Raw genomic sequence first — 24,994 nt, forward strand, 5'->3', positions numbered from 1 at the left:
TAGAAACCAACCACAAGCCCCTCATGTCCCTCCTATCCGAGAGCAAGGCAATAAACGCCAACGCCTCGGCTCAAATTCAACGGTGGGCACTCATGCTGGCGTCCTATGACTACACAATAACGCACAGACCAGGCACAGTCAACTGTGCCGACGCGCTCAGCAGGCTACCCCTGGCGACCACAGAAGGGTCTGACGAACAGGACTGTGAGATAGTCATGGCAATCAATGCCTTTGAGTCCACAGGTTTGCCCATGGCGGCTCACCAAATCAGAGCCTGGACGGCCAGCGACCCCACATTATCCTCAGCAAAAAGATGTGTCCTAACTGGTAACTGGGCAGAGGCTCGTGATGCCTGCCCCGAGGAATTAAAACACTTTCACAGGCGCACGCATGAGCTATCACTACAAGCAGACTGCCTGATGTGGGGCAGCCGAGTAGTCATGCCTCTGCGAGGCAGAGAGGCATTTGTCCGGGAGCTCCACCGCGAGCACCCGGGAATCGTTCTCATGAAGGCCATAGCCAGATCCCACATCTGGTGGCCTGGTATTGACGCGGACTTGGAGCTCTGCGTCCGAAGGTGCATCATTTGTGCTCAACTCAGCAATGCCCCCAGGGAGGCTCCACTGAGCCCCTGGCCCTGGCCTACCAAACCGTGGTCGCGGGTGCACGTAGACTTTGCGGGCCCATTCATGGGCAAAATGTTCATCATAGTTGTAGATGCATTTTCAAAGTGGATCGAATGCACCATTTTAAACTCGAGCACAACCTCCACCACTGTGGAGAGCCTCGCAACCATGTTTGCAATGCACGGAATCCCTGACATATTGGTTAGTGACAATGGTCCGTGTTTCACCAGTGCAGAATTCCAAGACTTTATAATTGGACACGGCATAAATCATGTCAAGATGGCACCGTTCAAGCCGGCCTCCAACGGCCAGGCGGAGAGAGCAGTGCAAATCATTAAACAAGGCATGCTTAAAATCCAAGGTCCCACGCTGTAGGGTCGCCTGTCGCAACTGCTGCTGGCATACAGATCTCGTCCGCACTCACTGACTGGGATCCCCCCCGCGCAACTGTTGATGAAAAGGACTTTAAAAACAAGGCTCTCATTAATCCTCCCAGACATGCACGAGATCGTTGAGGCATAGCCCTGTAAGCTGACTGAGTACCATGACAGAAATTTGAGGGGGAGATGGAATGAGGTAGGGGACAAAGTGTTTGTACTAAACTATGGCAGGGGTCCCAAACGGCTTGCAGGGACAGTAACGGGCAAGGAAGGAAACAGGCTACTGGTAGTACAAATGGACAATGGCAAAACCTGCCGGAGGCATGTAGACCAAGTCAAAAGCAGATTTACCAACAACACTGTGGAACCAGAGGCAGGCTACAATGTGGAACTCGCACCATACCTGGTGGACAGAGGGAACAACCTGAGGAAAGGACAATCCCAACAGACAGCCCAGGCGAGGCAACAACAATCAGACCAATCGAAACAGACAGCCCAGGCGAGATACCAGCAACCACACCCAAAGAAAAACAGACACCAAGGCAAACAACTGAACCACAACTCAGCCGCTCCACGCGAGAGCGTAAACCACCTGAGAGACTGAACCTATAAAGACAATAAGACCTTGGGGGAGGGTGATGTCATGTATCTTACATTATTATATATAACTGTGTCCTAACATGCTATACATGACTGTAATAAGATATGACCTGTAACTACCAGCATACCTTACCACCAGGGGTGCACTTGCAAGAGACAGGTATATAAGCACAGGTCTCAGGCAAGTGCAGCATTCCAGAGCTGTGAAATAAAGGTGCAGGTCCAGAGTGACCTTGACTTCACTACATGCCTCGTGTGAATCTGTACTGAGGGGACAGGACTTTACAGGGACCAAAAGGTGTTTTTATTACTTCTTAGAACTATTATTCTCAGGCTAAAGTTCAAACATTAATGTCTGGCCAGTGAAAGAGTGAAGTGAAGAACAATCGTGAAACACCGAGGCAGTCAATCGTGAAATGAAAGGTTCCCAAATCACCTGGGTCTACAGTTTAAAATATTATAATTTATTTCAAAAGCATATATTAAAATCTTCAATATACATAAACTTTCAATAATCCACTGCTAAGTCATAATTATATAGTGACAAATGCTGGCAATTACTGCCTCTGTATAATTATTGATATTAATGTCATGGTTTTACTGCAGAGAGACCTGGCAGGAAGCAGAAATGGAAGGAGTCAGAAGAGGCCACAGTCCTTCAGATTCTCCTTGATAATTATGTCTGTTACTGCATCAAACACAAACTTAACGTTCTGTGTATCCGTAGCACAAGTCATATGTGAATAAATTTCTTTAATATCTTGTCGCAGGTTGAGATCCAGGTATTGAGTCTTGATATAATTTCCAGCATCTTCAAATGTGTTCAAGCCTAAAGAGAGAAAATGAACAAACACCGAGGAGACATATTTTCAGACTGAGCAGCAGTAAAGAGGGTTTATTTATTCCAAAAATATTCGACATATGCCTCAGATTCATGCTCTCGGCAGGCTTGTATCACGAGCTCAATCTTGCAAAATGAGCTCTACAGAAATGTCAGCAATAAAAATATTGAGATTATAGAGTATCTTTTGACAATGGTGAAGTTCACGTATGAACAGTTAATCTGTTTGGATTTCATTCATCTGTGTGATATTTTAGGCAAGTCTTGACCCATTTAAAGTAAACAGGCTAAAGCTTGCATAAAATATCACAAGGAAATTAAATGAGCACATCAACAGTTCATGCAGAATCAGAACATATACAGCTATCTATTATACCTTATACTAACCCCTGCCCTCCTCATCTCTTTTCTGTATGTTGTATTATTGCTGTATTATTAGACAGTCTCGCTCCTGCACCTTGTGCGTCAAAGTAACCCTGAGTTCCAGGTTGTCTGTCAGTAGTTCTCTCCCATTTGTCAGCTGTGGTTCAGTGGGTAGCACACTCACCTCTGAGTCCCACTCCAGAGACTTGAGCACCCCAGTGCAGTGTTGAGGGAGTGCTGCACTGTCGGAGGTGCCGTCTTTCAGATGAGACATTAAACCGAGACCCAGTCTGCTCTCTCAGGTGGACGTAAAAGATCCCATGGCACTATTTCAAAGCGCAGGGGAGTTATTCCTGATGTCCTGGCCAATATGTATCCCTCAATCAACATAACAAAACAGATTATCTGGTCATTATGACATTGCTGTTTGTGGAAGCTTGCTGTGCACAAATTGGCTGCCGCATTTCCCACATTACAACAGTGACTGCACTCAAAAAGTATTCCATTGGCTGCAAAGTGCTTTGAAATGTCCGCTGGTCGTGAAAGGCGCTCTATAAATGCAAGTCTTTTTTTCTTTATTTAGTGTCAATCCTGAATCGCACGGCTCACTTAATTTCTTCATGTTCACACTATTGATGTCCACTATCTCCCTCTCAACAAGCCTCTCCATAGGTCCTTACTTTTCTTCCCTACAACAGGCAAGAAAGAAATGAACAGCAGGAAACTCCCAGGCGCTGCCACCTAAATATCGAGGGAGCTTTAAATGCGAGTGGCAGCACCCTATTTCCTCCGGAGCGTTTCATGTCACATTTGCTGAGGTTTCCTCAGGGGGCAAGATAACAATAAAAAAAAAGATTAAAACCGGCAGAAAACAAATAGGAAGTCTGTGGCTTGTACTTGAGTGTAAGATTTCAGGTCATCTTTAAATGTTCCAGTATTAAGAACCATTAAATATGTAAAGTTTGCTCTTAAAATCTGCAATGGATTTCCCCTTTTGGAATGCATCCCATGTCAGCGGCAGCAACCTAATGACAGTCCGCTGCCAACACTTAACCAACTTTCAATTCCAAGAAACTTCAAAGTGAGTTAGTACATTCTAGTTTTAAAGTTATAAATAAAAATAAGCTTTCAAAAGCAAGACAACCTAGTCTGCATTTCTATTAAAAATTATTCAACCATCTTCAAATGTAATCTGCATGCACAACCACTCGGCTCCCCTGTATTTCTATGAAACTCAGGCATACCTGATTGCTCAAGAGCTTGAGCTGTCAGTCTCATCATTTCTCGCTGATTTTGCAAGTCGGTTTACTTTTATTAGATTTACTTCATAAATGGAATAAGAAACAAATAAATTATTTGCACTGGGTTCCGATTTCAATAATTTGCTTGTCTGTGAAGTCAGTCTTTTTTTTGTGAGTCAGGCAGGAGTTTTTGAAAACTCAAAGACCTTGCCAGAAATATCAGGCAGACAGATTTTACTGAAAAGTTTATATTTTCCATATTAAATACTGCAAGTTGGCAATCTCTGCTTCTCCAGCATATTTGTCTGCACAATGTTACAATAAAGGATGATTTCATACTTCTGTTTATTCCTAGTTTTGACAATGAGAGAGAGTAAAAATAATTGTACATATCCTAAAGTCACAGCGCTTTGTGGTTTGCTGTTGAAATATCGCAGCCGAGGGAAGTATGTACACTGTCCAAATACATGAGACGAAAATGTGCATTAAAGGAAATCGGCTATCGGTTGCTGCAAGCTACAAAATTGATTTATAAACTGCATTCTGCTGGTTAATCTTTCAGTGTGAATCATGCTAGCGAGAATAATTCTGCAGGGATTGTCCAATTGCATCATTACATTAGTGGCTAACTTAAATGACAACATCAGGGGCTCAATTTTCCCCAAAGCTTTTTTTTGGTGTACTTGAAGAGTTACGCCCATTTTTTGGGGGGTCCAAGTACGCCAAAAAAATGTTCTAAGTTTCCCCGTTGGATTTCTTCATTTTGGCGCAGCCTAACCTATCCTTTAGTTTTAGGGGTGGAGCCTTGATCTGCGCCAAAAAGATCGGGTTGCCACGGTAACCAGGGACACAAAGTGAAACATACAGCAAGCTTACAACACATTAAAACATATTGCATCAACTTAAAAACACATGAAAATATATTGCAGCAACTTACCTCCCGATGCCAGTGCTGATCCCCGCCCCTATCCCAGGCTGAAGGGCCTCCCGGTCTGCTTCCCCCGCCTCCAGCACCCTCGCCTGCCCCAAGCCCCAAGTGCCTTGCTGGTATAGCGCCCCACACCAGCCCCCCCCCAATCCCGAGCCCCTTGCCAGTACTGGTGCCAGTCCAGCTCCCCCGCCCCTAGCCCTGGCCAAAGGGCCTCCTGGTTTGCTTCCCCCGCCTCCTGCTCCTCCGCCTGCCCCGAGCCGAGCACTTTTCCGGTATCGGTGCCAGTCCAACACCCCCCAACCCCCCTCCCCCCCAGCCCTGGCCGAAGGGCTTGCCGGTCTGCTTCCCTAGTCTGCCCCGAACCCCTTGCCGGTCCAGCTCCAGCTCCCCCAGCCCCGAGTGCTTTGCCGGTCCCGCCTCTAGCCCAGGCTGAATGGCCTCCCGGTCCGCTCCCCCGCCCCTATTCCAGGCCGAGTGGCCTCCTTCTTTCCAGTCCCCGCACCTAACTACACCTGAAAGCCTTCCCCCCCACCTCTCTCCCTCCCTCCTCCTCTCTCTCTCTCCCCCCCCACCCCACCCCCCTGTCTTCCCCCCGTCTCTTTCTCTCTCCCCTCCCTTGCTCTTTCCCACTCTCTCTTACCTTTTCTGCTGCTGTCCGGGCATCTGCTGAACTTACCTGCGCCGATTTCCTTACCTACGCAGATTTAATTAATTCTCCAGAAGGTTTTTCTGCAGAGGCCACATACGCTGGCCTAAGACGAACTGGAATAACTCTCAGCTGGCCAAACTTGCCTAAATGGCCAAAATTGGCATGGGTGGCAGGTTACGCCCCCTTTGGCTGAAAAAAGAACGTACCTAAAAAAATCGTAACTGAGTTACACTGGTGCAAATTGATTGGGGAAACTGTTTTTTTAACTTAGGCTAAAAAAAGCAGCCTGCTCCAAATAAATGGCGCAAATCACTGGGGAAAATTGAGCCCCAGTTGTCAGCTGTGGATCAACAGCCTGAGTCAGAAGGTCATGGGTTAAGCCCCATGCCAGAGACTTAAGCACCGAATCGAGGCTGACACTTGAGTGTGGTACTGAGTGAGTGCTGCACTGTAGGACATGCCATCTTTTGGGTGATACATTAAACCGAGGCCTTGTCTGCCCTTCAAGTGAACGTAAAAGATTCCTTGACAGTCTTTGAAGATGAGCAGAGGAGGAGTTCTCCTGGTGTCTTGACCAATATTTATCTCTTTATGTATCTTGAGGTGCATGCATTGGTTGCCATGTTTCCCTACATTATGACACTGACTACATTTCAAAAAGTACTTCATTAGCTGTGAAGCACTTTGGGACGTACGGAGGTTGTGAACGGTGCTATATAAATGCAACTTCTTTCTTTATTTATATATTGGGATTTGTCTTTGTAAGGGTGTTGAAAACATTCTTATACAGCACAGAACAGTGCATTTGGCCCAACAGGTCCATGACGGTGTTTATGCTCCACACGAGCCTCCTCCCACCTTCTTCATCAAACTCCATTAACATAACACAACAACAACTTGAATTTATATAGCGACATTAACATAGTAGCATACCCTTCTATTTCTCCTTTGTGTTTATCTGGTTTCCCCTTAAATGCATCTACGTTAGTCGCCTCAACTAATCCTGTGGTGCCTTCTTTCGCATTCTAACCACTCTCTGGGTAAAGACGTTTCTCCTGAGTTCCCTATTGGATTTATTAGTGGCTATCTTATATTTATAGCCCCCCAGTTCTGGTATCTCCCGCAAGCGGAGACATCTTCTCAACATCTAACCCTTTCATCATCATCATCATCATCATCATCATAGGCAGTCCCTCGGAATCGAGGAAGACTTGCTTCCACTCCTAAAGTGAGTTCTTTGGTGGCTGAACAGTCCAATATGAAAGCCACAGACTCTGTCACAGGTGGGACAGATATTCGTCGGGGGAAGGGGGCGGGGGTGGTACTGATTTACCACACGCTCCTTCCGCTGCCTGCGCCTGATCTCTTCACGCTCGCAGCGTTGAGATTTGCAGAGCCCAATGCCCTCCCGGATGCACTTTCTCCACCTAGGGCGGTCTTCGGCCAGGATCTCCCAAGTGTCAGTGGTAATAACCTGTATCAGGTCACTCCTCAGTAATGATCCCTGTAAGCTGCATTTTATTATGTGCGGCCTGTTCCTTTTAATGCGCAATCCCTTTAAATTTCTTGGTATTTACAATGTAACAGCCAGTGAGCGGCCTGTGCTGGACATTTCAGATTACTATATTAACTATACCCCTCAATTTGGTGTCATCCGCAAATTTTGACATTGTACTTCTAATTCCAAGTAGTTTATGTAAATAGTGAACAACAGTGCTCCTAACACCGAACCTTGTGGAACACCACTTCCCACCTTTCGCGTCTGAGTAACTACCTTTAACCTCCTACTCTCTGTTTTCTGTTTTGTAGCCATCTTGCTACACATTCTGCCACTTTCCCCCTGATTCCACATGTTCCAACCTTAGCCATGAGTTTACAGTCTGGGGTACGAAAGGCTGGGGGAGAGAGAGAGACTGGGGGGAGGGAGAGAGACTGGGGGAAAGAGAAAGAAACTGGGGAGAGAGACTGGGGGAGAGAGAGAGATGGGGAGAGAGAGATAGACTGGGGGGAAGAGAAAGAAACTGGGGAGAGAGATAAATTGGGGCGAGTGACTGGGGGAGAGAGAGAGAGAGACTGGGGGAAAGAGAAAGAAACTGGGGAGTGGGATAAACTGGGGAGAGATACTGGGGGGGAGAGAGAGATGGGGAGAGAGAGAGATACTAGGGGGGGAGAGAGAGAGACTGGGGGAGGGGAGGAGAGAGAGATGGAGCCAGTTTGTAAACTCTCCAAAAGACCCTATCGAATGCCTTTTGAAAATCCAAATATATTACGTTTTTTACATTGCCCTTATTTACCCTTTCTGTGACTTCTTCAAAGCATTCAATAAGGTTGGTCAAGCATGATCTTACCTTTTGAATTCCATGCTGACTACTCTTTATTATATTTTCTAGATGTTTTTCTATTACATCTTTGAGTAAGGTTTCCATTAACTTTCCTCCAACCAATGTTACACTAATTGGCCTTTAGTTCCCTGGACTGTTCTATCTCCCTTTTTAAATATAGGAATCACATTAACTATCTGCCAGTCCTCTGGCACTATTCCCTTTTCTAATGAATTTTTATTTATATGCAACAGTTTCTCTGTTATGTCTTACCTGACTTCTTCTAACATGCACAGATGCAATCCATCCGGACCAAGGGTTTTATCCTCTTTAAGTTTCATTAGTTTATGAATTATCTCCTCTCTTACTATCTTAAACGTCTTTATATCTTTTTGACCTCTTCATCTAATGTCACGTCCACCATGTTAGTTTCCCTGGTAAATACGAAGACAAAGTAATTATTTAATATTTCTGCCATTTCACTGTCATTTCCTGTGAGTTTATCTTGTGTATTCCTTAGTGGCCCTATCCCTTTCCTGAATTTTCTTTTGTTGTGTGTCTATAGAACACATTTATTTTTTTAAATATTCCTTGATAATTTAATTTTGTAATTTCTCTTTGCCTTCCTAATTATTTTTCACTTCTTTCCTAACCTTTTCGTATTCCCTTTAGGCATCCTCTCCTTTGTTGTCTATGTACTTAGTTTATGCCTTTTTCTTTAGTTTCAATTTTGCTCTTATTTCTTTATTCATCCATGGTGAGTCATTACTGGCTAGTTTATTCTTGCTTTTAGTGGAATATATTTCTCCAGAGTTCTATTGATCAGCATTTTAAATGTTTCACACTTCTGTTCTATTTCTTTGCTTGTCAGTAAAGTTGCGCACTTTATTTTTCCTAGTTCCATTCTCATCCCCTTAAAATCAGCTTTTTTTTCCAATTCATTACTTTAGTCTTTGTCTTACTTATGGTCTCAATTGTTATCTTAAACCTTATTATATTGTGATTGCTATTGCCTAGATGTTCCCCTATGCTTACTTCTCCTATCTGTTCTGGTTCATTTCTCATTACTAGACCCAACAGTGCTCCCCTCCTTGTTGAGCATCTTACATACTGGATAAGAAAGGAATCCTGCAGACATTGTAAAAACTGCATTCCTTGTACCCATCTTCTTGCCAGTTTATTTGGGGACAGTTATTTATTATTTTCTTCTGCATTTTATGTTAGTCGGAGTGATCACAAGACAATGACTTAGATCTCAGGTTTCAAATTTCACAATTTAAGCATGGTCAGAAAGAGGCCCAGTAATAATACTTACAGCAACATGCCTGTACAAAAGAAATGACCCTTGCTGGTCTAGTTCATGCAATGGTTGATGTGGCAAATATAAATGACAAACAGACATTGCAGCATGATATAAAAGCAGTGAATTGATCTTGGGGTTTAGATGGCAATACAGACTAAGCTTTGCTCTGATGGCTTATGAAATTTGAAGCCTGAGATTAAAGTTACTGCCTTGTGATCATTCCTACTAACATAAAATGCAGAGAAAAATAATAAATTGTCAGGGAGTGATTCTTCCAGGCAAATGGAGTAGGAATAATCTGTTATCTCAGGAATAAAGGAATTGAAAATGTTTTGTGGTGAATTCTGAAAAGGGTTATCCAAATGAAACCCAAGTGACATATGTTGTTGTTCTAGATTCTCATAGGATTCCTGCACATTCATTCAGCAGAGAGATTTGCATTTCTAGGTTCTTCAAGTGTTCCCCTTGTGTGATGTAAATTCATCTGTAAACTGCATTCTGCCCCTCACAGTTCTTCAACTCATTTCCTTACTTTGTTGTCATATGATACATTAGTTAATTGTGACACAATTACCTTGAAACTAGACTCTGACTATTAATGCACAAATGATCAAATCTGAAGTGTATTAATGTCTCCGTTGAATTTTTATATTATCAGCTACTAATAGTTGAAGAGCATAATTTCAAGCAGAAGAACAAATTTCATTCTCTGATGATCTATTACTACATTTAGAGGTGCAGGATATATCAGTTTCAACATATCTTTTACAAAGGGCCATTCAGCATTCCAGTAAACTGGCAGGCAAAAAACTACACCTGCACAGATTTACTAGGATGCTGCCTGGTATAAGGAAATACAATATAAAGAAAAACTTGAAAAAATGGGCCTGTTTTAATTTGAACAGAAGGGATTAAAGGATGATTTGATAGAGTTGTCTAAAGTTATGAAAGGATGGGATATAGTCGATAGAAACAGTCTGGTGGAGCAGTCTAGACCAAGGGGACATAGATATAAGATTAAATGTAAGAGATTTAGGACAGAGAGCAAAAGAAACATTTTACACAGAGGGCTGTGAGATTGTGGAATGAACTACCGGAGTTAGCGACTGAGGTAGGGGCCATATCAGCATCTAACAATAGGTTAGATAGGTGGTTGAAGGAATAGCAATTAAAGGATATGGGGACAGAGTAGACACATGGGATTAGGAATACTGCTCATGTGGAGGATAAATACCAACATGGGCTGGTTGGGCCAAGCAAATTACTTCTATGTTGTAATTTCTGTGTACAGGACCTCAGACATAAACAATGGTCCCAATTTTGAACATGGCTTTAAAGAGATAATAACAACCTGCCTAAATATAGAAAAATATTACTGGACTTTTCAGAAAGTTGCCACATTATAGCTTTGCAGGTTGAATGTTACAGGGAAGATCTTTTCAAACTGTAAGTTACAGATAAGGGTAATCCTTTGAAGACATGGGATACAGACAAGAGGATATTTTCATTGGCAGGGGTTAAGACTTTCTGTTAGCCATAGGATTTACAGTATCATCATAATTGGCTGAGTCACATTTTCCAATTGCTTCAAGATTAAGAGGGCACTCCAAATACATTGATTGACAGGTCCCTTATAGATTTGGGCCATACAATTTCTGAAGAGGAATGGGCAGCTGAGCTGAATTGCGTTCATCTTTGCTGCAACACAATGACATGCTTTCATGTTTAGCCCAGAAACTGAACTTAGAGTACCTGTCAAATTCATTATTCTCTCTGCCACTGTGCTTTTTCACAATGGAATAAAATTGCTTCTTTTCAGGGCAATTTCTGCAATCTTTGCCAAGATGTTAAATGACCTTCGATTCAAGGGTTAGCTCCTCAATTCACTATAAAATTATTTGGATCTCATTGAACTTTTTGAAAATGACCTCACCTGAGCCAATCCAGCAGGAATCAAAAACAAATCTCCTGTGGCAGACCAGCAGTATGTGCAGAACCAGATGATAAAATAACACATTACTTCTTCTATTTTATTTAGTTTGCTTCTTTGACTCCCCATTCTATGCAATATGTTGCAACACATCGTCTTCATCACTACTTCTTGATTTATTTCATCTTGTTCCCTGCTCTTTTCAACCTGGGGGTTGTCCTAAACTATGGGTCATGGATTGTCGACTAGACTTCTCAATTAAAAAATGATCTGAACTGTATGGTCCTTGAAGGGTGCCATCTACGTTCATCATATATTCCTTTATAAAGGAACATTAAGGGGCCGAAATTCAACTCTCCAAAAAGGCCACTTAGCCCCAGAAAGCGGCAGCCAGGCGGCGGAGTCTAGCAGCCACCGACTCACGGTCCCCACTGTCGGCCCGCTGCTGCCGACTGTCCTAAGGCATCATCAATGGGCACACCGCCAATCTCCTGTACCTTCATCGCACTCCCGTTAAATTTAGCTCCAAAAATCTTTAATCTGCCACGCGGTACCACTGACAGCTTTTTCTGTCGGCGCACCTTGCTTTCATAGAACCATAGGAACATAGAAAATAGGTGCAGGAGTAGGCTATTCGGCCCTTCGAGCCTGCACCGCCATTCAATGAGTTCATGGCTGAACATGCAACTTCAGTACCCCATTCCTGCTTTCTCGCCATACCCCTTGATCCCCCTAGTAGTAAGGACTACATCTAATTCCTTTTTGAATAAATTTAGTGAATTGGCCTCAACAACTTTCTGTGGTAGAGAATTCCACAGGTTCACCACTCTCTGGGTGAAGAAGTTTCTCCTCATCTCGGTCCTAAATGGCATAGCCCTTATCCTTAGACTGTGACCCCTGGTTCTGGACTTCCCCAGTATTGGGAACATTCTTTCTGCATCTAACCTGTCTAAACCCATTAGAATTTTAAACGTTTCTATGAGATCCCCTCTCATTCTTCTGAATTCCAGTGAATATAAGCCCAGTTGATCCAGTCTTTCTTGATATGTCAGTCCCGCCATCCCGGGAATCAGTCTGGTGAACCTTCGCTGCACTCCCTCAATAGCAAGAATGTCCTTCCTCAAATTAGGAGACCAAAACGGCACACAATACTCCAGGTGTGGCCTCACCAAGGCCCTGTACAACTGTAGTAACACCTCCCTGCCCCTGTACTCAAATTCCGTCACTATAAAGGCCAACATGCCATTTGCCTTCTTAACTGCCTGCTGTACCTGCTTGCCAACCTTCAATGACTGATGTACCATGACACCCACCTCCACTTTTCCTAATCTGTCACCATTCAGATAATAGTCTGTCTCTCTGTTTTTACCACTAAAGTGGATAAACTCAAATTTATCCACATTATACTTCATCTGCCATGCATTTGCCCACTCACCTAACCTATCCAAGTCACTCTGCAGCCTCATAGCATCCTCCCTGCAGCTCACACCGCCACCCAGCTTAGTGTCATCTGCAAATTTGGAGATACTACATTTAATCCCCTCGTCTAAATCATTAATGTACAATGTAAACAGCTGGGGCCCCAGCACAGAACCTTGCGGTACCCCACTAGTCACTGCCTGCCATTCTGAAAAGTACCCATTTACTCCTACTCTTTGCTTCCTGCCTGCCAACCAGTTCTCAATCCACGTCAGCACACTACTCCCAATCCCACGTACTTTAACTTTGCACATTAATCTCTTGTGTGGGACCTTGTCGAAAGCCTTCTGAAAGTCCAAATATACCACATCAACTGGTTCTTCCTTGTCCACTCTACTGGAAACATCCTCAAAAAATTCCAGAAGATTTGTCAAGCATGATTTCCCTTTCACAAATCCATGCTGACTTGGACCTATCATGTCACCTCTTTCCAAATGCGCTGCTATGACATCCTTAATAATTGATTCCATTTTACCTACTACAGATGTCAGGCTGACCGGTCTATAATTCCGTTTTCTCTCTCCCTCCTTTTTTAAAAAGTGGAGTTACATTGGCTACCTTCCACTCCACAGGAACTGATCCAGAGTCTATGGAAATTTGGAAAATGACTGTCAATGCATCCGCTATTTCCAAGGCCACCTGCTTAAGTACTCTGGGATGCAGTCCATCAGGCCCTGGGGATTTATCGGCCTTCAATTCCATCAATTTCCCCAACACAATTTCCCGACTAATAAAGATTTCCCTCAGTTCCTCCTTCTTACTAGACCCTCTGACCCCTTTTATATCCGGAAGGTTGTTTTTGTTCTCCTCAGTGAATAGCGAACCAAAGTACTTGTTCAAATGGTCTGCCATTTCTTTGTTCCCCGTTATGACTTCCCCTGATTCTGACTGCAGGGAACCTACGTTTGTCTTTACTAACCTTTTTCTCTTTACATATCTATAGAAGCTTTTGCAGTCCGTCTTAATGTTCCCTGCAAGCTTCCTCTCGTACTCGATTTTCCCTGCCCTAATCAAACCCTTTGTCCTCCTCTGCTGAGTTCTAAATTTCTCCCAGTCCCCGGGTTTGCTGCTATTTCTGGCAATTTGTATGCCACTTCCTTGGCTTTAATACTATCGCTGATTTCCCTTGATAGCCACAGTTGAGCCACCTTCCCTTTTTTATTTTTACGCCAGACAGGGGTGTACAATTGTTGTAATTCATCCATGCGGTCTCTAAATGTCTGCCATTGCCCATCCACTGTCAACCCCTTAAGTATCATTCGCCAATCTATCCTAGCCAATTCACGCCTCATACCTTCAAAGTTACCCTTCTTTAAGTTCTGGACCATGGTCTCTGAATTAACTGTTTCATTCTCCATCCTAATGTAGAATTCCACCATATTATGGTCACTCTTCCCCAAGGAGCCTCGCACAACGAGATTGCTAATTAATCCTCTCTCATTACACAACACCCAGTCTAAGATGGTCTCCTCCCTAGTTGGTTCCTCGACATATTGGTCGAGAAAACCATCCCTTATGCACTCCAGAAAACCCTCGTCCACCGTATTGCTTCCAGTTTGGTTAGCCCTATCTATGTGCATATTAAAGTCACCCATGATAACTGCTGCACCTTTATTGCATGCACCGCTAATTTCCTGTTTGATGCCCTCCCCAACATCACTACTACTGTTTGGAGGTCTGTACACAAGTCCCACTCACGTTTTTTGCCCTTTGGTGTTCTGCAGCTCTACCCATATAGATTCCACATCATCCAAGCTAATGTCCTTCCGAACTATTGCATTAATCTCCTCTTTAACCAGCAATGCTACCCCACCTCCTTTTCCTTTTATTCTATCCTTCCTGAATGTTGAATACCCTTGGATGTTGAGTTCCCAGCCCTGATCATCCTGGAGCCACGTCTCTGTAATCCCAATCACATCATATCAGTCTGTGAGCCATGGCAGCGCGGCAGCCCTTCAAGCGGAGGGTGCACTGCTGCAGCCGCCATGTTTTTTTTTGTCGGCCAATGCCAGTTGAAGCCGATAATTATACCCCTGGGTTCAGCCGGGCTGCCAACAGACAGCGTGGCACCCCCTCTTGGGGGCCCGGTCGAAACCCTCCCTGGTGACCGAGTGGACTGGTTTCAAAGTGCCAAAGGCTCTCCCTCTCCCCTTTAAGTGAAGGGGAGAGCGCGGTGACACACATGCGTCATGACGTCATCTCCGCTCCGCTGCTGACTGACAACGGCGAAGACTCTGCCCCACCTCCACTTCCGCCCCTCCAGAGTACTTACCGCCCACTTCCGCCCCCATTACGACCAACTTCTGGTCCGCTTCAAAAAAAACCGACAAAGAGCTGAATTTACCGAAAGAGGCGACCTCATCCGACACAGCGGAAAAAACACTGCATGAATGGAAGGTGCGACCCATTTCAGGCGGAGGTCAATTTCGGCTCTTGAATGGCTTTAAAAAGTGACAGAATTTCATTTTGCTATAAAGCCATTTTATTTTTTTTAAGGGACAACAGACATTGGGGTCAAAATTCACCGTCCCTATTTCGGGCCAGACTTTGCGTTGCGCAGTTAGCGCTCGCCCAAAGCAAGAGACCCGAGGATCAATAGTAATTGGTCCACAGGCGTCATCAGCATACTTGGAGATAACTGCCGGCACTGGTCTCGCCTTCCCAGGCAGCTCGCCTGAGAGGAGAATCATGGCTCCACAAAATGTCTGTTTCAAAAATAAATTCCAAATTTACTTTTAGTCGGCAGCTGCATGGGTCACTGAACGGGGCAGGACTGCTCATTAGAAATTCATTTCTCCAAGTAGTCCTCAACAAGCATTAGACCCCTAATTAACATATTCAAGGGGCCTAAAAAATGGGCCTAAGAATTTATGTTGTACTTCTACAGAAGAGAATAAATGAATATAGTTAAGTCTGCAATATAGTATATTAAAGAATAATTCAAAAATTAATTTGAAATGAAAATGACCACAACATAGAAACATAGAAAATAGATGCAGGAGTAGGCCATTCAGCCCTTCGAGCCTGCACCACCATTCAATAAGATCATGGCTGATCATTCACCTCTGTACTCCTTTCCTGCTTTCTCTCCATATCCCTTGATCCCTTTAGCCGTAAGGGCCATATCTAACTCCCTCTTGAATATATCCAATGAACTGGCATCAACAACTCTCTGTGGTAGAGAATTCCACAGGTTAACAACTCTCTGGGTGAAGAGGTTTCTCCTCATCTCGGTCCTAAATGGCTTACCCCTTATCCTTAGACTGTGACCCCTGGTTCTGGACTCCCCCAACATCGGGAACATTCTTCCTGCATCTAACCTGTCCAGTCCCGTCAGAATTTTATATGTTTCTATGAGATCCCCTCTCATTCTTCTAAACTCCAGTGAATACAGGCCCAGTCGATCCAGTCTCTCCTCATATGTCAGTCCTGACATTCTGGGAATCAGTCTGGTGAACCTTCGCTGCATTCCCTCAATAGCAAGAATGTCCTTCCTCAGATTAGGAGACCAAAACTGTACACAATATTCCAGGTGAGGCCTCACCAAGGCCCTGTACAACTGCAGTAAGACCTCCTTGCTCTAATACTCAAATCCCCTACCTATGAAGGCCAACATGACATTTGTCTTCTTCACCACCTGCTGCACCTGCATGCCAACCTTCAATGACTGATGTACCATGACACCCAGGTCTCGTTGCACCTCCCCTTTTCCTAATCTGCCACCATTCAGATAATATTCTGCCTTCATGTTTTTGCCACCAAAGTGGATAACCTCACATTTATCCACATTATACTGCATCTGCCATGCATTTGCCCATTCACCTAACGTGTCCAAGTCACCCTGCAGCCTCTTAGCATCCTCCTCACAGCTCACACTGCCAACCACCTTATCTGCAAACTTGGAGATATTACACTCAATTGCTTCATCTAAGTCATTGATGTACATTGTAAATAGCTGGGGGCCCCGGAACTGAGCCCTGCAGCACCCCACTCGTCACTTCCTGCCATTCTGAAAAGGACCCATTTATCTCGACTCTCTGCTTCTTGTCTGCCAACCAGTTCTCTATCCACGTCAATACATTATCCCCAATACCATGTGCTTTAATTTTGCACACCAATCTCTTGTGTGGGACCTTGTCAAATTCCTTTTGAAAGTCCAAATACACCACATCCACTGATTCTCCCTTGTCCACTCTAGTAGTTATATCCTCAAAAATTCTAGAAGATTTGTCAAGCATGATTTCCTTTTCATAAATCCATGCTGACTTGGACTGATCCTGGAACTGCTTTCCAAATGCGCTGCTATTTCATCTTTAATAATTGATTCCAACATTTTCCCCACTACTGATGTCAGGCTAACCGGTCGAAAATTCCCCATTTTCTCTCTCCCTCGTTTTTTAAAAAGTGGTGTTACATTAGTTACCCTCCAGTCCATAGGAACTGATCCAGTGTTGATAGATTGTTAGAAAATGATCACCAATGCATCCACTATTTCTAGGGCCACTTCCTTAAGTACTCTGGGATGCAGACTATCAGGCCCTGGGGATTTATCGGCCTTCAATCCCATCAATTTCACTAACACAATTTCCTGACTAATAAGGATTTTCTTCAGCTCCTCCTTCTCGCTAGACATTCGGTCCACTAGTATTTCCGGAAGGTTATTTGTGTCTTCCTTCATGAAGAGAGAACCAAAGTATTTGTTCAATTGGTCTGCCATTTCTTTGTTCCCCATTATAAATTCAGCTGATTCTGACTGCAAGGGACCTACGTTTGTCTTCACTAATCTTTTTCTCTTCACATATCTATAGAAGCTTTTGCAGTCAGTTTTTATGTTCCCTGCAAGCTTCTATTTTCTCCCTCCTAGTTAAACCTTTTGTCCTCCTCTGCTGAATTCTAAATTTCTCCCAGTCCTCAGGTTTGCTGCTTTTTCTGGCCAATTTATATGCCTCTTCCTTGGATTCAACACTACACCTAATTTCCCTTGTTAGCCACGGTTGAGCCACCTTCGCCGTTTTATTTTTACTCCAGACAGGGATGTACAATTGTTGAAGTTCATCCATGTGATCTTTAAATGTTTGCCATTGCCTATCCACCGTCAACCCTTTAAGTAGCATTCGCCAGTCTATTCTAGCCAATTCACGTCTCATACCATCGAAGTTACCTTTCCTTAAGTTCAGGACCCTAGACTCTGAATTAACTGTGTCACTCTCCATCTTAATGAAGAATTCTACCATATTATGGTCACTCTTCCCCAAGGGACCTTGCACAACAAGATTGCTAATTAGTCCTCTCTCATTACACATCACCTAGTCTAGGATGGCCAAACATACAAAGTTTGGAAAGTGTATTTTCAGCTGTACTTGCTGTCATGTATCTTACATTATTATATATAATTGTATCCTAACATGCTATACATGACTGTAGTAAGATATGACCTGTAACCACCAGCATACCTAACCACCAGGGGTGCACTTGCAAGAGACAGGTATATGAGCACAGGTCTCAGGCAAGTGCAGCATTCCAGAGCTGTGAAATAAAGGTGCAGGTCCAGGGTGATCTTGACTTCACGACATGCCTCGTGTGAATCTGTACTGAGGGGACAGGACTTTACAGTGGCGACGAGTTACGGGATTATATAATCCACAGAATGACGAACAACGGAGCAGATGAAAAGTACAATGCGGGAGACAATTGGGAGGACTTTATAGAAAGGCTCCTGCAAAGCTTTGTAACCAAAGACTGGTTAGGCGACGATACGGCAGACAAGAGAAAAGCCCATCTCTTGACCAGCTGTGGCTCGAAAACATATGCTTTAATGAAGGATCTATTGGCACCCGAGAAACCAGCATGCAAGTTGTTTGAAGAATTGAGCACACATGTAAGAGACCACCTGAAGCCAGCGAGCAGCCTACACATGGCCAGACACAGGTTCTACAACTACAGACGCTGTGTGGGCCAGAGCATACCCGACTTCGTGGCGGAACTTCGGAGGTTGGCTAGTTTATGTGAGTTCTCCGATGAACTGAGGAGAGAAATGCTGAGAGACTTTTTCATTGAAGGAATAGGCCACGCAGGCATATTCCGAAAGCTCATAGAGACCAAGAACCTGACCTTAGAGGCAGCAGCACTGGTATCACAGACATTCTTGGTAGGGGAAGAAGAAACGAGGTTGATTTACAATGCAGGTACGACAACTAACGAAATATCGGAACAAGAAATTCACAGCACTAAACAAGCTGCTATCCCCACACACAGACAAAACCGGGAGAACAGGCTCTCGACAGCAGGCAGAAGCCATCAAGGGCCACAGGAATGGCCATTCACACCTCATCAATCCACAATGCGAGCAATCAACTACAAACTGAGAGAAGCTCAAGAGAGATCAACCAGGCGCAGCTCATTCTTTGAGAACACTTTGAACAATGGAACAGGTCTGTGCTGGAGGTGTGGGGGTGGGCACTCGTCAAGAGGATGTTGATTTCAGCAGGCTGTTTGCAGAAATTGTGAATATACAGAGCATTTGGCCCGCATGTGCAAAAAAACAGCAGCTCGGCTGGTATACGAATCGGATGGGTCGGAAAGCGGACCAGAAGATGGTGGGGAGAGTACCCGGGACATCGATGTACAGTGGGTCAACACGATCAATGGCCGCTGCTTCTACAACAGGACGCCTCCTATAATGATGAGGGTCCTACTCAACGGGATATCTGTCAACATGGAGCTGGATACGGGAGCGAGTCAATCTCTCATGGGTGCTCAACAATTTGAACGACTATGGCCGCATAAAAGATGCAGACCAAAACTCACAAGGGTCGACACTAAGGCCCCAAGTTTCCACATGATTTGCTCCTGATTTTTAGGAGCAACTGGTGGAGAACAGAGTATCTTAGAAATCGCAATTCTCCACATTTAAGTTTTCTGCAGTTCTAGTCATGTAGAACAGTTTCACTTTTGAACAGAATTTTTTTTTCAGAAGGGGGCGTGTCCGGCCATTGACGCCTGATTTGAAAGTTTCCACAGTGAAAACGTACTCCAAACTAACTTAGAATGGAGCAAGTGAAGATTTTTGTAGGCCTGAAAAAACCTTGTCTACACATTAAAAAATCAGGCGCAGGTTACAAATTAGGCGTCGGGAACGAGGTGTGGGGGGGGGGGGGGGAAGGGAAGTCATTAAATTCTACAATAAATCCTTAGTTATACTTATACAAATATTATACAAATAATTCCAACCTGAATAAAAATTTATAAGCAAAAAAAAAATAAACCATGTTCCTACCTGTGTGAAAGTGCTTCAGGCAGGGAGAAGGCTGCAGGAAGCCTCACAAGTTGGGGCAGCCGTTCCCGACGGCAGGGGGGGGGGAGGAGGCAGTGAGGGCCCGACCGACGGCAGGGTGGGGGGAGGCAGTGAGGAGGCAGCCGTTCCTGACGGCGGTGGGGGGAGGAGGCAGTGAGGGCCCGACCAATGGCAGCGGGGGGGGGGAGGCAGTGAGAAGGCTGCAGGAAGCCTCAGAAGTTGAGGCAGCCATTCCCGACGGCAGGGGGTGGGGAGGCCCACCTGCCGCCGGTCGGGCCCGTCGGGAAACGGCTGCCTCAACTTCTGAGGCTTCCTGCTGCCTTCTTACTGCTGCAAGAAGCCTCAGTGCTGATCATGGAAGGGCAATGTGGTTTTATTAAAAAATGTTAAAAATTGAACAGCTACAAAGAACTACAAAAATGGCCGAGTGCCAATGTTTCCTTCACACTGCGCGTGCGCGAATGCTCCAACGCGCACGCGCAGGGTTGCCGGCACGAAAAAAACTCATTTAAATGGAACCCGCCCCCTCCTACTTACAAAATCGGCGCGAGTGGTAGGCTCCGCCCCCTGGGCGCCACGCCAAGCTGACATCGAGCTGCAAAGCGCTCGAGAATAGCGCATTTTTTTTCAGGTGCCGTTTTCGGCGTGGAAAACGGGCGCCCAGCTCGGAGGGGCGCCTGTTTTGCTGCATGTGGAAACTTGGGGCTTAAGGACCTATACCAAAGAAATCATACCAGTCCTCGGCAGGGCCATGCTCTCTGTCACACAGAAAGGGACAGTGAACCGACTTCCCCTATGGATTGTCCCTGGAGACCCCCCAGCGTTGCTGGGGAGAAGCTGGCTAGCAAAACTAAACTGGAATTGGGATGATGTCCATGCCATGTCATTAAAGGAATGGACCTCCTGCTCAACAGTTATAAAGCGATTTGAACATCTCTTTCAGCCAGGTGTGGGCACTTTCAAAGGTGCCAAAGTCAAAATCTACATCACACAGGATGCTAGACTGGTCCATCACAAGGCCAGAGTTGTACCCTATGTGATGAGGGAAAAGATTGAACACGAACTAGACAGGCTTCTGCAGGAAGGCATTATATCACCTGTGGAATTTAGCGACTGGGCAAGTCCCATCGTCCCAGTCATGAAGCCTGATGGATCCGTACGAATCTGTGGGGACTACAAATCTACCATAAACAGAGTCTCCCTACAGGACCAGTACCCGCTGCCCAGAGCGGAGGACTTATTTGCCACATTGGCTGGAGGTAAACTTTTCTCAAAATTAGACCTCGCATCTGCGTATATGACGCAAGAATTGACCGAGGAATTCAAGCTACTCACCACCATCAACACACATCGGGGCCTTTTCATGTACAATCAATGCCCATTCGGCATCAGGTCGGCAGCTGCCATATTCCAGCGCAACATGGAGAGTCTGCTCAAGTCCATCCTGGGGACGGTTGTATTTCAAGACGACATACTTATCACGGGCAAGGACACCGACTCCCATCTCCGTAATTTGGAGGAAGTACTAAAGCGGTTGGATCGGGTAGGCCTACGAGTCAAGAAATCCAAGTGCCTGTTTCTCGCACCCGAGGTTGAATTTTTGGGCAGAAGGATTGCCGCTGATGGAATCCGCCCAACAGAGTCCAAAACAGAAGCAATTCGCCTGGCACCCAGGCCCCGGAATGTCTCAGAACTGTGCGCCTTTCTCGACTACTCAATTACTTTGGGAACTTTATGTAGAACTTAAGCACGCTGCTGGAGCCTCTCCACATGCTACTCAGGAAGGAGTGCGATTGGTTTTGGGGGGACGCCCAGGAACGCGCCTTCAATAAGGCACGCAACCTTCTGTGTTCCAACAATGTTTTGACTTTCTTTGACCCAGGAAAAAAGCTAGTTCTCACATGCGATGCGTCAGCGTATGGGGTCGGATGCGTTTTGCAACATGTCAATAGTGCGGGCAAATTACAACTCATAGTTTATTCCTCCAGGTCACTTTCGCGGGCGGAGCACGGGTACGGAATGGTAGAGAAGGAGGCGCTCGCGTGCGTGTACGGTGTCAAAAAGATGCACCAATATCTTTTCGGGGCCAAGTTCGCGTTAGAAACCGACCACAAGCCCCTCATGTCCCTCCTATCTGAGAGCAAGGCAATAAACGCCAACGCCTCGGCGCGAATTCAACGGTGGGCATTCATGCTGGCGTCCTACGACTACAGAATAAGGCACAGACCAGGCACAGTCAACTGTGCCGATGCGCTCAGCAGGCTACCCCTGGCCACCACGGAAGCGTCTGATGAACAGGACTGTGAGATAGTCATGGCAATCAATGCCTTTGAGTCCACAGGTTCGCCCATGACGGCTCGCCAAATCAGGGCCAGCGACCCCACGTTATCCTTAGTAAAAAGATGTGTCCTAACCGGTGACTGGGCAGAGGCTCGCGATGCCTGCCCCGAGGAATTAAAACCCTTTCACAAGCGCATGCATGAGCTATCACTATAAGCAGACTGCCTGATGTGGGGCAGCCGAGTAGTCATGCCTCTGTGAGGCAGAGAGGCATTTGTCCAGGAGCTCCACCGCGAGCACCCTGGGATTGTTCTCATGAAGGCCATAGCCAGATCCCACATCTGGTGGCCTGGTATTGACGCGGACTTGGAGCTTTGCGTCCGAAGGTGTACCATTTGTGCCCAACTCAGCAATGCTCCCAGGGAGGCTCCACTGAGCCCCTGGCCTACCAAACCGTGGTCGCGGGTGCACGTAGACTATGCGGGCCCATTCATGGGCAAAATGTTCCTCGTAGTTGTAGATGCATTTTCAAAGTGGATCGAATGCACCATTTTAAACTCGAGCACAACCTCCACCACTGTGGAAAGCCTCGCAGCCATGTTTGCAACGCACGGAATCCCTGACACATTGGTCAGTGACAATGGTCCGTGCTTCACCAGCGCAGAATTCCAAGACTTTATAATTGAACATGGCATAAATCACGTCAAGACGGCACCATTCAAGCCGGCCTCCAACGGCCAGGCGGAGAGAGCAGTGCAAATCATTAAACAAGGCATGCTTAAAATCCAAGGTCCCACGCTGCAGGGTCACCTGTCGCGACTGCTGCTGGTATACAGATCTCGTCCGCAATCACTGACTGGGATCCCCCCCGCGCAACTGTTGATGAAAAGGACTTTAAAAACAATGCTCTCATTAATCCTCCCAGACATGCACGAAATCGTTGAGGCAAAGCGCCGTAAGCTGACTGAGTACCATGACAGAAATTCGAGGGGGAGATGGAATGAGATAGGGGACAAAGTGTTTGTACTAAACTATGACAGGGGTCCCAAATGGCTTGCAGGGACAGTAACGGGCAAGGAAGGAAACAGGCTACTGGTAGTACAAATGGACAATGGCAAAACCTGCCGGAGGCATGTAGACCAAGTCAAAAGCAAATTTACCAACAACACTGCAGAACCAGAGGCAGACTACAATGTGGAACTTGCATCACACCTGGTGGACAGACAGAGGGAACAACCTGAGGAAAGGGCAATCCGAACAGACAGCCCAGGTGAGTCAACAACAATCACACCAATCAAAACAGACAGCCCAGGCGAGATAACAGCAACCACACCCAAAGAAAAACAGACACCAAGGCAAACAACTGAACCACAACTCAGACGCTCCACGCGAGAGCGTAGACCATCTGAGAGACTGAACCTATAAAGACAATAAGACCTTGGGGGAGGGTGATGTCATGTATCTTACATTATTATATATAACTGTGTCCTAACATGCTATACATGACTGTAATAAGATATGACCTGTAACCACAAGCATACCTTACCACCAGGGGTGCACTTGCAAGAGACAGTTATATAAGCACAGGTCTCAGGCAAGTGCAGCATTCCAGAGCTGTGAAATAAAGGTGCAGGTCCAGAGTGACCTTGACTTCACTACATGCCTCGTGTGAATCTGTACTGAGGGGACAGGACTTTACACTTGCAGCAAAGGCTCTGTAGGCCATTGTGAGACACACATTGACGACCACATGTATTACATGTCTATGGTCCAATTGCCAACAGTTGGTGACTTATGTTTCCGTGATGATGCTTTTCAACTGCTTGCTTTGAAATGTGTGGCATTATGCTTCATAGCAGATTTGATAACCTCTGATTAAATACCCCCAGGTTTCTGGATAAATGTCACATTCTTTAAGACTTTACTTTAAGTAATCCTTGAAACATTCCCTCAGACCTCCTAATGTCCCTTTTCCTGTTATTAACTGACTGGTTGGGAAGTCATTTGTCTGACATGCAGAGAACATGTCCGGTCCGCTGCAGCTGCAACCAACATGACTGGCATTGAAGCCATAATTATACAGGTGATTTTTTTTGGGTGTTCCTTATTCAGCTTTTCAACTTCCTTTTGATGAGAGATGAGATACACTTTGGTGAATAATTTTTGCTTCTTCATGAGCCAATGGCAAAACCTTCAAGTCATGAAGCTGAATAAAAAGAATTAGCAAACACACTTACAGCTTTGTTTTAACTTCAGGTTGTGTTGGTCTAAAACTAATAGTGCAAGAAGTTGTATACGTATGATTGGTAGTTTGTACAGGGTTTGATCGGAGGAATGGCTTCCTTCATTCCAGGTTTACTTATGTCCTTTTTTTCCAGTCAGGATTGTGCTTCTTGTGACTTATGGAAAGAAATGGAACTGAAGCCACAGATCATTCTGCATTTTTATAACTGCGTTTGGATTTTAGCCAAGATCTCCCCCACTTACCAGCTGCTGTCTCATCATCAATTAATGTCCTGACATATTGGGGGAAATTTTCAACTTGCCAGACAGGCATGAAACCAACCATGCCGATCGGTGTAAAACCAGCCATGCCGATCGGTATAAAACCAGCCATGCCGATCGACATAAACCAGCCATGCCGATCGACATAAACCAGCCATGCCGATCGGTGTAAAACCAGCCATGCCGATCGGTGTAAAACCAGCCATGCCGATCGGTGTAAAACCAGCCATGCCGATCGACATAAACCAGCC

At 45.3% G+C, this 24,994-nt stretch overlaps 1 protein-coding gene across 1 annotated transcript in view; it reads right to left on the reverse strand.

Moving 5' to 3' along the window:
• Positions 1 to 2,203: 2,203 nt before the first annotated feature.
• Positions 2,204 to 24,994, reverse strand: part of LOC139277981 (guanine nucleotide-binding protein G(t) subunit alpha-3-like) — a 72,842-nt gene continuing 50,051 nt past the window's right edge. The window contains exon 8 of the mRNA XM_070896629.1: positions 2,204 to 2,435. Coding sequence (XP_070752730.1) covers positions 2,245 to 2,435 — 191 coding nt within the window. The 3' untranslated portion in view covers positions 2,204 to 2,244. The remainder of the gene's footprint in view (positions 2,436 to 24,994) is intronic.

Source organism: Pristiophorus japonicus, chromosome 13 (assembly GCF_044704955.1).
Source record: "Pristiophorus japonicus isolate sPriJap1 chromosome 13, sPriJap1.hap1, whole genome shotgun sequence".
Taxonomy (NCBI): domain Eukaryota; kingdom Metazoa; phylum Chordata; class Chondrichthyes; family Pristiophoridae; genus Pristiophorus; species Pristiophorus japonicus.